We start from the raw sequence: 14080 nt of genomic DNA, 5'->3' as shown, positions 1-14080 counted from the left end.
TGGGGAGTGGAGGGTGAGAGAAGGGGAACTTTCATATCCCTGGGGTTAAGCATCATGCCTTGATATTCGAGAACCAGATGTTTGTTTTCTTTCACTCCCTGTCTCCTACTCTTCTTGTCCTGGTCTTTGGAGCCCTGGCATATCTCCAGTTCTCTCTGCAGCGGGCAGATCCAGTCTTCATCCCCTGACCCTCTGACCATCAGCGGGTGGGTGCCATCTCCTCTTGAATGGGTTTCCTTCCTGGTTGCTTCTCTCTAGACGGAGCCCAAACATTGATTAACCCCTTTGGGTAAAAGCGGGCACTGGGGCCAGCCAAGCAGTGAGTGGAGTTGGGTGATTACATTGCAATGTTTTAATTTGTCTTGAGACAAATTCTCATAAGCTTTCACGAGAAAATCTCCCATTAGATGTAGTCATTTAATTTAAGAACAGTTGGGAGAGGAAGATGAACTAAGATGACAGATGGAGGAATGCAGATGTATGTCTTAGAGGGACTCAGAAGCACTCTGAGGATTTGGCATCCAGCGAAACACAATGTCGGCTTCTACTGATTGTGTCCATGGACTTGAGAAATTGTCAAGAAATCATTAGACTACAGGGGATTTTCTCCGATGACAAGCAGTTTCCATTATTTCCTTCTCTCGGTAAAGTCATAACAAGATCAACTAAAGAACTGGATATTCCCCCACCCCCCAATACCCCAAATCTAAGAAATACAAAAAAAAATTTTTGAGTAGCCTTATAGAAAGGCAAAACAAAACAAAAAAACATTATAACAAAGCTGCTGTTTGAGATAAGTTTCCTTTGGTCACACTGCCACAAAGATAATGTTTTTAAGTCCATGCTTTCTCTGGCCTCCTTCATAAGATTTTCTGAACATCCTAATTTGGTGTTTGTATCATTCAACATCTATTATTGTTTTAGGATGACAGTTATTATTTTAATTATAATTTAAAGCTACCTAATATACCCGGAGGTCACTGGGCACCTAAAAGAAATAAATAAAACAACTTGCCATTTTAAAAGCAGCATGTTTATTTGCAAGCCCCACGAGCCACTCAACCAAGACATCATAAAACCTTCAAATAAACTAAAACGGAAACAAAATAAAATGCCCGTTCTTAATCTCCTTAGAAGGCAAGCAGGAGAAAGTTGCAGCTAGCTGAATGCTGGCATGAGAACTCTGAGGGCGATTTCATTACTGAGTTCAGGAACTGAAGTATGTATCTCAACATTCATATTTCATATAGTCCAAGCTGCCGTGGGTTTACAGTCCCTGGGCCTTGATGTAAAGTTTTAGCCAATGAGAGGTCAGTATAGTAACAAATCTGGTGCAGAAAAAGAAAAAGGGTAGGTGAGAGGCTTGCAAATGCCTACCCACTGTCTACTTTATCCAGATAGCACTGGCTGGCTCTCTGCAGTGTAGGTATCTACAAAGCAGTATCGATCTCATCAGCTCTGATATTTTAAAATGTAGAATTGCTGAAATATCACAGTCTAGTGATTTTACATTTAGAAGGCAAAAGAAATTTCAAGACAGTTCCACAATGTTCCTACATGTGAGTTTCCATAACAGAAAACAGTAAAATCATTTTCCAATCATTTACTGCTAGCATTTTCCATGTAATCAAAGCTGTTATGGTTTGTTAAGCAACAGAATTATCTAGAGGGCAGGAGGCTTATGCTGCTCCAAGACCTGCTAGCTATACAAATATGCAAATCACCGAGTATTGTAGAAGCTATTAGATAAACATTGTCAGGATCTCCAGCAGAAAGTGTCTCTTCCTTGCAACCCTAGAACTGTTGCAAGGTGCAAAAGTCATTGCAGTTTTGGCTATTACTTTTTTTTTTGAGACAGACTCTCACTCTGTCACGCAGCCTGTAGGGCAGTGGTACAGTTTCGGCTCACTGCAGCCTCTGCCTCCTAAGTTCAAGTGATCCTCCTACCTCAGCCTCCCAAGTAGCTGGGACTACAGGCATGCACCACCATGCCTGGCTAATTTTTGTGTTTTTAGTAGAGACGAAGTTTCACCATGTTGGCCAGGCTGGTCTCGAACTCCTGACCTCAAGTGATCTGCCTGCTTTGGCCTCCCAAAGTGTTGGGATTACAGGCATGAACCACCGTGCCCATTGGCCATTACATTTAATGGCAAAAACTGCAATGACTTTTGCACCAACCTAATAGATAGTTTAGAATGACTCTCTTTGGGAACCAAAGAACTGGACTGTCAAGTTTGGTTTACCCCAAATTCCAAAAACAAGGCAGAAGAGTGATGTCCTCAGAGTGGCAAAAATAGAGTCCCTGAGATCTTTTTCACTATGGAAGACATAGGAATAAAAGAAGGACAAGGAAAAGGAAAGGAGAGGAGTTAATTGATACCCAAGGTGGCAAACTCAAGTAGTTCCATGGATTAAGCAAACAATATAAATAATCACATATGTAATCCCAGCACTTTAGGAGGCCGAGGCGGGTGGATCACAAGTTCAGGAGTTCGAGACCATCCTGGCCAACGTGGTAAAACCCCGTCTGTACTAAATATACAAAAATTAGCCGGGCGTGGTGGCGTGTGCCTGTGATCCCAGCTACTTAGGAGGCTGAGGCAGGAGAATTGCTTGAACCCAGGAGGTGGAGGTTGCAGTGAGCCGAGATCGCACCACTGCACTCCAGCCTGGGCAACAAAGCAAGATTCCATCTCAAAAAATATATAGATAGATAGATAGATAGATAGATAGATAGATAGATAGATAGATGTATATATATAAAGAAGTGAAGTGAACCTAGTACAAGGCAATAGGGAGAGGTAGGGACTGTGGAAACCATGCCCAGCCTAAGAAGCAGCTGCTGCTCAACTCGAGTTGAAGTTTCCTAAGCCCAGTGTAACCAAGGCTTCCAATTAAGAGAAGCTGGAGCTATTTTTTTTTTAACTTGAAGTATCTCAAATTTTGATTGTTGGCAATCAATTTGATTCAAACATCTGCACATAGAATAGTGTTTATTTGGTATGTTAAAAGACTTCCACAGGTCACATTCAGTTCATAGGTCATAAGTTTGCAGCCTCTAAGAAGCTTGAGCAATTTGGAACCAAAAATGGCAGCCGGGTCGAAAGCTTGGAATGGATAATTTACATTGACGTGTTCTTTCATTCTCTGTCCTTGGATAAGGGACAGTCTCATCAGGCCTTTGTACTAATTCCCATCTATGAAAGAAAAGAGATCCTTTTTCTCTCCCATTCCATCCAATGTCCTGGAACCTAAAATAACATTTCGTCTTCTCCATCTCTTCCTTCTGATTCTCTTTGTACATATTGAGTGGTGAATGAACTCCATGTGTACTGAGCTAGGCAAGGGTTTATGATCTTTTAGCCTTCTGAGATGGAGATGGATAGATGCACAGAAAGTATTCACAGAAGGTAGAAAGCTGTCTTGCAAGATTTCTTGGATAAGCTATAATATAGTTTATTGGTTGTTTAAGAGTATGCTTATTGATTAAAGATATTATCCTTATAACAGTCCTGGCATTTCACTTAAATATATTGGTATTTAGAGAGTGTATCAGTCAGTTTTTACTAAGTAATGATGCAGTAACAAACAACCCCTGAGTCTCGGTGGCTTGCAACAAATATACATTTTTTTTACTCACAGGTTGATTGCATCTCCCCTCTATTTTGTCTTTATTCTGAGACCTGAGCTGAAGTTGCTGCTTGGGCCTGGCTTCAAAGCATTCTCATGCTAGAAGGGAGAAGAGAAAAATTGCATGATGACTTTTAAAGTTTCTGCTCAAAAGTAGCAAACATCACTTCCTCTCACATTTTATTGGCAGCCAAAGCAAGTCACATGGCCAAGTCTGATGTTGATGAGGTGGGAGAAGGATAATCCTCCCATAGGGAAGAGTAATATTTGGAACCAAAAAAAATCTCCCACAGAGGGTACTGTCTCAGGCACTTAGAAATAGAGAAATAAGAACTAACAGGGAGCCAGGTACAGTGGGGCACACCTGTAATCCCAGCACTTTGGGAGCCTGAGGCAGAAGGATCACTTGAGCTCAGGTGTTCAAGACCAGCCTGGGCAACATAGCAAGACCCCATATCTAAAAAAAAAAAAATGTTGCGTTAGCTGGGTGTGGCACATGCCTGTGGTCGCAACTGTTAGGGAGGCTGAGGCAGGAGGATCACTTGAGACCAGGACTGGGCCATGATCATGCCACTGCATGCCAACCTGGGTGACAGAGCGAGACTGTCTCCAGGGGGGGAAAAAAAAGAGGTGGGGAGACTAACAGGGAAGGTCACTAACAGCTATTGTTAGAAAAACAAAGCTAGTCCCCAAAGTCTGTTCTGACCCTGCTAGGGGCCATTGAGGTCATCTGAGTGGTGAGTGGTTAAAAGCATGGTACCTGAAGTCAGACTTCCTGGGTTCAAATCATAGCTCTACCATTTACTATCTGTAAAACCTTGGATACTCAACCCTTTTGTGCCTCAGCTTCCTCTTTTAAGCACACCTACCTCATAGGGCTATTGGGGGGATTCAACGAATGAATATTAGATACAGGTGTAGACATAGATATAGATAGACACAGAGAGACAGAGAGAGCGAGCACTTGGAACAGTATATGGCACATAGTAAGTATTGGCTGTCACTACAGCAATGATGCCTGGAAAGCCGTCCGTCCAAATGCATCTCAGCTACCTAGATTACCCCAGGTAAGAATCCCGTATTAAAATGTAGGTACTTGTGGGAGGGCTAAAACCTTAAGTTCAGCTAATACCTTCTTGGGGATTACTGTGAGAGCAGCTTCTAACAGGATATGACCCAAGAGAGGGATCTAGAGATGGAGAAAACAGAAGTTGGTGGACAGGAACCCCCAAAATACCACAAAGAAAGTACGACAAACTAGGTGGCTTCGATGACAGAAATGTATTTTCTCATAATTCTGCAGGCCAGAAGCCCAAGATGAAGGTGTTGGCGGGATTGGTTTCTTCTGAGGCCTCTCACCTTAGCTCGTAACTGGCCATCTTCCTCCAGGGTGTTCACGTGGTCTTTCTTCTACGTGTCTGTGTCCGAATCTCCTCTGCTTTAAAGGACACCAGTCTTATTGGATTAGGGTCCACCCATATGCCCTTAATGTACCCTAATTACCTTTTTTTTTTTTTTTCCTCAAGTGATTCTCCTGCCTCAGCCTCCCAAATAGCTGGGATTACAGGCACCCGCCACCATGCCTGGCTAATTTTTATATTTTTAGTAAAGATGGGATTTCACCATGTTGGCCAGGCTGGTCTTGAACTCCTGACCTCAGGTGATCCACCCACCTCAGCCTCCCAAACTGCTGGGATTATAGGCGTGAGCCACCGTGCCGAGCCTCTTTAGTATTTTTTGTAGAGATGGGGTTTCGCCATGTTGCCCAGGCTGGTCTTGAACTCCTGACCTCAGGTGATCCACCCACCTCAGCCTCCCAAAGTGCTGGGATTACTGGCATGAGCCACCGCGTTCAGCCCCTAGTTACCTCTTTAAAGGTATTATCTCTAAATACAGTCACATTCTGGGATACTGGAGGTTGTGGACATAATTCCACCATAACACTCAGTTACACATTAGAATCCCCAAGAGATGCCCAGACCAGGCCCTAGACCAAGAGCATCAGAACTTCTGTGGGTGAAATACAGGGCTCTGACCTTCTTAAAACACCCCAGGGCCTCCTGTGTGTTGCCAAGGTTGGTCAGCACTGGAGGAGCTGGACTTCCACTCAGAGCACTCTTTGGTGGTCCATATTTTGCTGCGCCATGCATCTTCATGAATTTCTCCATCATGATCCAGCCGAACTGACCAGGAGAAGAACACTTGCTGACGAAGACAAGAGGGAGAGATGGCCAACATTGAGCATTTGTCTTCCCTCTCCTCCTGATTGATCACTTTATGCAATAATAAAACTTTTAAAAGGTTGAACCTGAACTGAGGCTGTGACTGTGACACAATTAATCAAACTCTTGAAGAATCATGTTACATTATGTGCTTCAAGCATTGATCCACTTCACTAAAAGTTGGCCTGAAATACAGCCTAGACACAGGATATTGGATCTGTAAGAAACGGCCAGGATGCTGTCAATTGCTTTGTGTCTCTGTGTGATATGTGGTCCTATAGCAGACCAGACCATAAAGCAGGACAAATTCCAGTGCATCAGAGAGGACATCATCCAGTCCCCAGCTGGCCTCAATTGCCAGGAGTGGAACTACAGAGAGGAGAGAGCTGATTACAGCATGTTCCTGAAACCTGCTATCATAATACCTTCATCCACGAGGCTCCCAGTCTCCTTCCCTCTTCTTGAATTGATTCCAGACAATACCAGGATCTCTGACACCATAAAATTTTATCCAGGGAGGCACAAGTTTGGGTCCTCTCTAAATCAAAGTTTTGAAGGACCAAGTGCATCCCCTCTCCACTCTTTTTTTTTTTTTTTTTTTTTTTGAGACAGAGTCTTGCTCTGTCACCCAGGCTAGAGTGCAGTGATATAATCATAGCTCACTGTAGCTTCATTCTCCTGGGCTCAAGTGATCCTCCCACCTCAGCCTCCTGAGTAGCTGGGACTACAATTGTGTGCCACCACATGGGGCTAATTTTTAAATTTTTGTAGAGATGGGGTTTCACTATGCTGCCCAGGCTGGTCTTGAACTCCTGGCCTCAAGCAATCCTCCTACCTTGGTCTCCTAAAGCACTGGGATTACAGGTGTGAGCCACTGCACTGGACCCGCATCCCTCTTGCATCACAGGGAGGCATCAAGCCAATAATAATATATAGCATCTCTGTGCAGTGCTTTCTAGTTAACCGGGCAGTTAAACATCCCCAAACATTTGAGCCTCACAAGAGCTCCATGAGGTAGGGGAGCCACGATTTCTGATCCCCATTTCCCAGAAAATGAAACTTGCTGGGAAAGGAATGTGAGTTGCCAAGATCATAGAATATGTGGTAGAACTGGAATACAGTACCTAGTTTTAGGACTCAGATCCCAGATCGTGGCTTTCGGTAACTCCCTGCTCCAGGCAACATTGGAGACCACAAAAGAAATCAGATATTGTACTGGCCCTAGGCAAAATCAGGTAAAGGCAAAGTTCCTTTGGTGCTTTGGTCCTCTCCTCTGAATATCCCTCCCACCCTGTGGCGCTCGTTGCGTCAGCTCACACTTTGACTAGCATCTCTGGGTCCTAAAGTCTCTCTGTCTCTCTGTGTTCCCCTCTTAAAACTACCCTGCCTTAGCTGGCCCAGTAGGAAGAGTCAGACACGCCCTCAAAGCCCAGCCTGGCCTAGCTGCATGACCCCGGGCAAGCTACATTTTGCTTTTGTGGTCCTTCCTCTGTGAAATGGATTTTTACTAGAACCTACTTCCTTAGGGTTGAGTGAAAGATTATAGGAGTCATGTACATCAAGCACTCTGGACCATGAATCGTGTTTATCAAGTACTTCACAAGGGCAGTTGCTTTTTTTAAAATGACTTATATTTAGGCGTTCATTATCTATAGCAGGCATAGTAGCTGACCTTTTGCAGGTCCTGCTATGTAATGCTGTGCACTGACTTGTTCTCATGGTGTTTTCATATATTCTTTCATTGAATTCTCATGTCAACCCTAGAAAACAAGTCCTATTATTATTATTATTATTTTTTTTTTTTTTTTTTGAGACGGAGTCTCGCTCTGTCGCCCAGGCTGGAGTGCAGTGGCCGGATCTCAGCTCACTGCAAGCTCTGCCTCCCAGGTCCATGCCATTCTCCTGCCTCAGCCTCCCGAGTAGCTGGGACTACAGGTGCCCGCCACCTCGCCCGGCTAATTTTTTGTATTTTTTATGTGGAGACGGGGTTTCACTGTGTTAGCCAGGATGGTCTCGACCTCCTGACCTTGTGATCCACCCGCCTCGGCCTCCCAAAGTGCTGGGATTACAGGCTTGAGCCACCGCGCCCGGCCAACAAGTCCTATTATTACTCCCACTTTACAGATAGAGAAACTGAGACACAAAGAAGTTAACAAGAGCCAGCGAGGGACAGGACCTGGAGTGGAGCCCAGGGGGTCTAACTCCAGAACCAGCACCACCAACTCAGGCACAAAGCTGCAGTTGCAGAGGGGTTGGTGATAAATGTCTACTAGTGCCCCTAGCCATTTGCATTTTTAAAGAAAACTATCTGATCCCAGCATGGTGACTCACGCCTATAATCCCAGGACTTTGGGAGGCTGAGGCAGATGAATCACCTGAGGTCAGGAGTTCGAGACCAGCCTGGCCAACATGGCGAAACCCCGTCTCTACTGAAAATAAAAAAAAAAAAAATTAGCCAGGTGTGGTGGCAGGCGCCTGTAATCCCAGCTACTTGGGAGGTTGAGGCAGGAGAATCGCTTGAACCTGGGCAGCGGAGGTTGCAGTTCACGCTGAGATCACCTCCACTGCACCCCAGCCTCGGAAACAGAGCAAGACTCCGTCTTAAAAACAAAAACAAACCCAAACTTGTTTTGTTTTGTTCTTTGTTGTTTTCTTCCCTATATACTCCACACTTTAAAAAGTGATGAACCTCATGTTTTAAAATGATAGTGTAAACCCAGTCACTGGCTCCATGTCAGTGTCACTCTCCTTGTCCTCCAGTTGCCTACTGTCTCACTGCAAAGCTAGACATTGTAGACCCTCTCGGAGAAGAGTGTGTGGTGCCAGGGATCCTGGTATTGTCTGTAAAGACTAAAAGGATGAAAGAATTGGAGCACATAGCAAGATGGGATATAATTAAGTGCCCAAGAACGCAGAGCCATCTCTTGAGACTGTAGGAGTACAGCTCTCTTTCCAAACATGGTATTTTCCCTGATGTTTTTTTTTTTTTCCTCCACCAAAAATTTTCCACTTTAATTATGTGGGTTAGGTTAGAGGAGCTCACCTTCGGAACTTTACATACGCAAACAGCTAATCCCTTCCATAAGACACATTTCTGGGAAAGCCCAAAAATAAATGTTTACAGTCTGTGCTGGGATAACAGAACCCAGTGGAATTAGAAACGATTTAAGCATTATAGGTCTATGCCCTGAGAAACAATTTTGGGAGAACTCTCGCCTCTGCATTCTGGAATTCTGGCCTTCATTGTCACAAAGAGTGGAATCACTGGCAATGCTCTCGGGTTAGACGCTTTCCCTGTTTTCCTGCTTTTGCCTTAAACACAAGGAGGATGGTTAATTAAAACCATATTTAAAATATTAAGTCGACTACCTAACGGAATGAAGTTTATTAAAATTGCTAAGCATTAAGTACAGAAACTTAAAATAGCCTGAGCACACTCTCCTTAGCCCATGCCCAAAATATCGGTTGAAAAGAGCCTGAGCACAGACATTGGTGACTGGGCACACACACGCACACACACACACACACATACACATGCACACACATGTGCACATGCACACACATGTGCACATGCACACACGGGCGCGCACATGCACACACATCTGCATGCACACAGGCACACATATGCACACACTGTACACATCAATACATTGATATATCAGTAAACAGAATGCATTTCTCAAGTAACCAGCATTTGACAAGCAGAGGGCAAAGAAGATCTCCTAATTAAGGTACTTAGAAGACTGTTACTCCTCCAAATTGTGAAATGGTCTCATACAGGCTCAGAGAAAATAGAGACTGACACTAGATATCACTTCAACTCTGTGTGTTTGTGTGTGTGAGAGAGAGAGAGAGAGAGAGAGAGAGTCTCTGCCACCCAGGCTGGAGTGCAGTGGTGTGATCTGGGCTCACTGCAACCTCCACCTCCCAGTCTCAAGCGATTCTCATGCCTCAGCCTCCTGAGTAGCTGGGATTTACAGGAACCCACCACCACGCCCGGTTAATTTTTGTACTTTTAGTAAAGATGGGATTTCGCCGTGTTGGCCAGGCTGGTCTTAAACTCCCTACCTCAAGCAATCCACCTACCTTGGCCTCCCAAAGTGCTGGAATTACAAGCATGCCCCTCCACGCCTGGCTCACTTTAACTCTTTGAGGCTCAGTTTCTCCACCGGTCATCTGGGGTCAGTGGTATCCCCTTTGGAAGAGTGTGGGGAAGGTTTAAGGAGAGACTTAGCACAAAGTAAGTAGGCACTTGTTCAGTGTGATGCCTCTTTTTCCCTAGGATCTCTTTGGGGTTCAACTGATAAAAGATGAGCATTACTCCAACAACCCCATGAGGTGAGTGCTATTATCCCCGTTATATACATGAGAAACTCTTCCGAAAGGTATTCTCTGATGGTCTCTTCTAATGCTAAGGAATTCCCTTGTTTATATCACAAATGAGTGGGGAATTGATCTGGAGTTCTAGAAATAACCAGGATTTGGGGAACAAGTGGAGAAGGATATTTCAGACAGGATCAGACCATACATAGGCTTATAAGGGAACAGGGAGTATAAAATGGTAAAAGATCAAACGAAATGCAATCTTTTTTTTCTTCTTCTCCCATATGGAGTGCTTGAGTATGGGTCAGTCAGTGAATTTATTCCTGGGCTTATAGTACCTGTCATTTATTAAGTACCCAAGCTGAGAGGCAGTATAGGAAAATGGTTAAGAAAAAGTGCTCTGGAATTGGTCTGCCTGGGTTTGAACTCCTGCCTGTCATTTATAAGCTATGTGACCATGGGGAATTCTTTCAACCTCTCTGAGTACTAGGTTTCACGATTGTTAAATGAAGATAAGAATAGATTCTTCACACGGTTGCTTTGAGAATTAATCAGGTTAATATATGCAGAGCTTTTGCCATGCCTGCACCTGTGAGCATTCAGCACATGGTAATTTGTTGTCTTTGTTGTTTTCATGTGCTTTATATAAATAAAACAAGATTGGGGTGGATTAAGAAATAGACCAAATCACCCAAATAGTAACAACTGGTAGAGACAGGATTCTAAAACCCAGCCCCCCTGTATTAGTCAGGAAAGGTTCAGTTATGCTGGGTAACAAGCCCAAAATTAAGTGATGTGACACAATAAAAGTTTATTCCTTATTCACACAAAATTCATTGCAGTTTTGGAAAACTATCCATCCGTTTGCTTAACATTCCAGACGGTTTCACTCTTATCCATATCAACACTAGTACCCAGGATCACAGTGGCAAGCAAAGAACAGGAAGGTTGTACACCAGTAATTAAATGCTTCTACCCAGCAGGGACATGCATCACTTCTATTCACATTTCATTGGCCAAACAAGTTACATGTTCACATCTAATTCAGGAAAAATAATTACAGTCCTTCTGAGGGCATAAAAGTTCAGGAAAATAAGTCATCAACCAGTCTTTTAACTACACTACATGGCACCATTCTGCTTCTGTCTGTGATAGGACCAGCCATTGTCCAACTTTCTCTGCAGCCATTAGTTTCAACAGCCCTTACTGAGGTTCAGGAAAAAGGATCACGGTTTTAAATGAACTAATTAATCAGCAACTGTTCCATAACATCCAGCCTGCACCCTGTTCCTTTCTTGCCTGTCAGCAGTGCTCTGTGGTCAGTGGCGGTCCTCAGTGTGGTCAGCGCCCCAGTCAGCTCGGCTGAGCCCAAAGACTCCCATCTCTGCATCTAGGGGCTCTCTTCTTCCCCCATTCATCACCAGGGCCCAGTGATCATGCTTGTCGATGCCCAGATCTCGCTTGATGTCTCAGTTCCGGAACAGAGATGCTCCAGCTGCTACCTGGGAAGGCTCTGGCCCCAAAAATATTTAGTTAGCAGCCATTCAGTTAAGTGGAATTGACTTTTTATCGGCTTTCCTCTGTACGGCTGCCACCAGCGAAGGCTGTTTCCTTCTTCCCTCTTCTCTGCCTGTCAGTTTCCTCCACATTCCTATCGGCAGCCTTTAGCTCTGATCGATACTAACCGCTGTGTAACAGCTCACGCACGACTGCTCTGGTTTGCATCGATCAGACCCTTCTTCCAACAGGTAGTCAGCTATTTGAGGCAATGACTTGAGATAAACACCTGCTTTTACTTCAGGCTAATTCATTTCAGGTGGATTTCAAGGAGGCTCTGCACCCCGTCTCTTAGACAAGCTGAAATTGGAGAGTCAAGATCCACGCATTGCATGCTTGAGATCCTAGGAGACCTTTCTTCCTCTCCCTTTTTCTTTTTCTTTCCCTTGTATTTTGTAAGTGCCACTTATAAACAAGATACCAGGACTCCGGACGCTGAAAATGACACTTCAGAAAATGTGTCGGCCATCCATCCCTCTATCCTTTTAATGAGATGCATCCGGGACTGCAGGAAACCAAGGCTGCTGCGGAGGCAGCGTTGTTGCTGGGCAACCAAGCATCCTTCTGACTGCCCCAGAACGAAACTGACGATGTCCTGCAACCCTGGTCCTCTCACCGCCTCAGGGGGAGGTCCTTGAATCCACCCCTATCCTTGCTCCAGGCTCACAAGTGAAATTTACCAGGAGCTGATATTGCAAAATAGATTGCTATTTCGCAATTGATTGCGGTGTGTGGGAGTGGTACGACTTGTTAACATGTACATTGTAACCAAAGAACACACAAGACTGGCTGACATACACTCTTTTTTCCAACACTTTTTACACTAAGTGTGGCTGAATGATACATCTGATACTATCACTCACCTATCACCTGGCTCCCAAACCTCCCATCTGTTTCTGTTTCTTCAGCCCCAACTTGACACATCCAGTACTTCAGTTCCCAAGTCCTGTTGTGCTTCCCCTGGCAGCGCAATGCCCTTGTCTCTTCCCTCCATCTAGGCTACTATCATCCTCATTCAAGCCCTCATCACCTAGTGCTTGGACCTCTGCAGTATCCTCTGGCTGACTGCCTGGCTTCCAGTTGCTCCCTGCTTTGTTAGTTTGGCCTTGCACACAGACAAATTGCCTGGTACCCCACTGTGATTGCCTTTCTCTTCTCTGAAGTCCCCAGTGGCTTCCCAGAGCCTCCCAGAATGGAGGACAAATTCCTCCGCCCATCATTCTGGTCCTTGGCTCTCTCCCCAGACTGTCTTTCCCCATTCTCCAGCACAAACCCCACACTAGTCCGTGTGAATGACTCACTGCTTCCTCTATGTGCATTTTTCAGCTCTGTGCCTAAGAAACAAATGCTGTGTCCCACACCCTCTTTGAAATTGATTCAAATCCTGGCTCCATTACTTATTACTGTGTGACCTTGACTGAGTTATCCAACTTCTCTCTGCCTCAATTTCTCATCTGTGAAGTGGGATAATGTACTGTATTAGGGTTCTCTACAGAGACAGAACTAATGGAATAGATATGTGTGTGTATATATGTGTGTATGTTTGTATATATATATATAGGAGTTTATTAAGTATTAACTCACATGATCACAGCGTCCCACATTAGGCCATCTACAGGCTGAGGAGCAAGGAGAGCCAGTCCAAGTTCCAAAACTGAAGAATCTGGAGTCCAATGTTCCAAGGCAGAAAGCATCCAGTATGGGAGAAAGATGTAGGCTGGGAGGCTAGGCCAGTCTCTCTTTTCACGTTTTTCTGCCTGCTTGTATTCTAGCCACACTGGCAGCTGATTAGATGGTGCCCACCCAAGTTAAGGGTGGGTCTGCCTTTCCCAGCCCATTGACTCAAATGTGAATCTCCTTCTGCAACACCCTCACAGACACATCCAGGATCAATATTTTGTATCTTTCAATCCAATCAAATTGACACTCAATATTAACCATCACAGTACCTACCCCATAAAGTAGATATGAGAATTAAACAAATTAATGTATGTATGACATCCAGAATGGTAGCTGCACATAGTAGGTTCCATGTCAGTGTTTGCTCTATTATTTTCTTCAACTCTCCAAGCCACAACTCAAAGCAGACCTCCTCCATGAATATTCTGCAGGTCGCCTTAGCAAAAAAAAAAAAAAAAAAAAAAAAAAAAAACCCTCAATTCCTCTTCTGCCACCCATAGCTCTTGGTTTCTTCTGATAATATAATAATATTACAGCAAACAGTGATTGGGTGCTAGGTACATGATCAGTGCTTTCCTATGCATTATTGCTTTTAAATCCGTGAACTGGATACCTTCCATTTGCCCCAGATCTACTCTCCCACCTTCTCCACCTTGCTTTTTGCTACA

General features: G+C 44.3%; 1 protein-coding gene across 1 annotated transcript in view; it reads left to right on the top strand.

Annotated features, from left to right (window-relative positions):
- LOC108514480 (putative uncharacterized protein C16orf47) overlaps positions 1–11737 on the top strand; it is a 52124-nt gene extending 40387 nt beyond the window's left edge. Inside the window, 3 exon segments of the mRNA XM_017850739.1 lie at positions 7983–8103; positions 11485–11516; positions 11519–11737. Of these exon segments, the coding sequence (XP_017706228.1) occupies positions 7983–8103; positions 11485–11516; positions 11519–11737 (372 nt within the window).
- Positions 11738–14080: the final 2343 nt, after the last annotated feature.

This window comes from Rhinopithecus bieti, unplaced genomic scaffold (genome assembly GCF_001698545.2).
Source record: "Rhinopithecus bieti isolate Rb0 unplaced genomic scaffold, ASM169854v2 scaffold_32081, whole genome shotgun sequence".
Classification (NCBI taxonomy): Eukaryota; Metazoa; Chordata; class Mammalia; order Primates; family Cercopithecidae; genus Rhinopithecus; species Rhinopithecus bieti.
The sequence above is the reverse complement of the archived record's forward strand: the minus strand, read 5'-3'. Positions and strand labels throughout refer to the sequence as shown.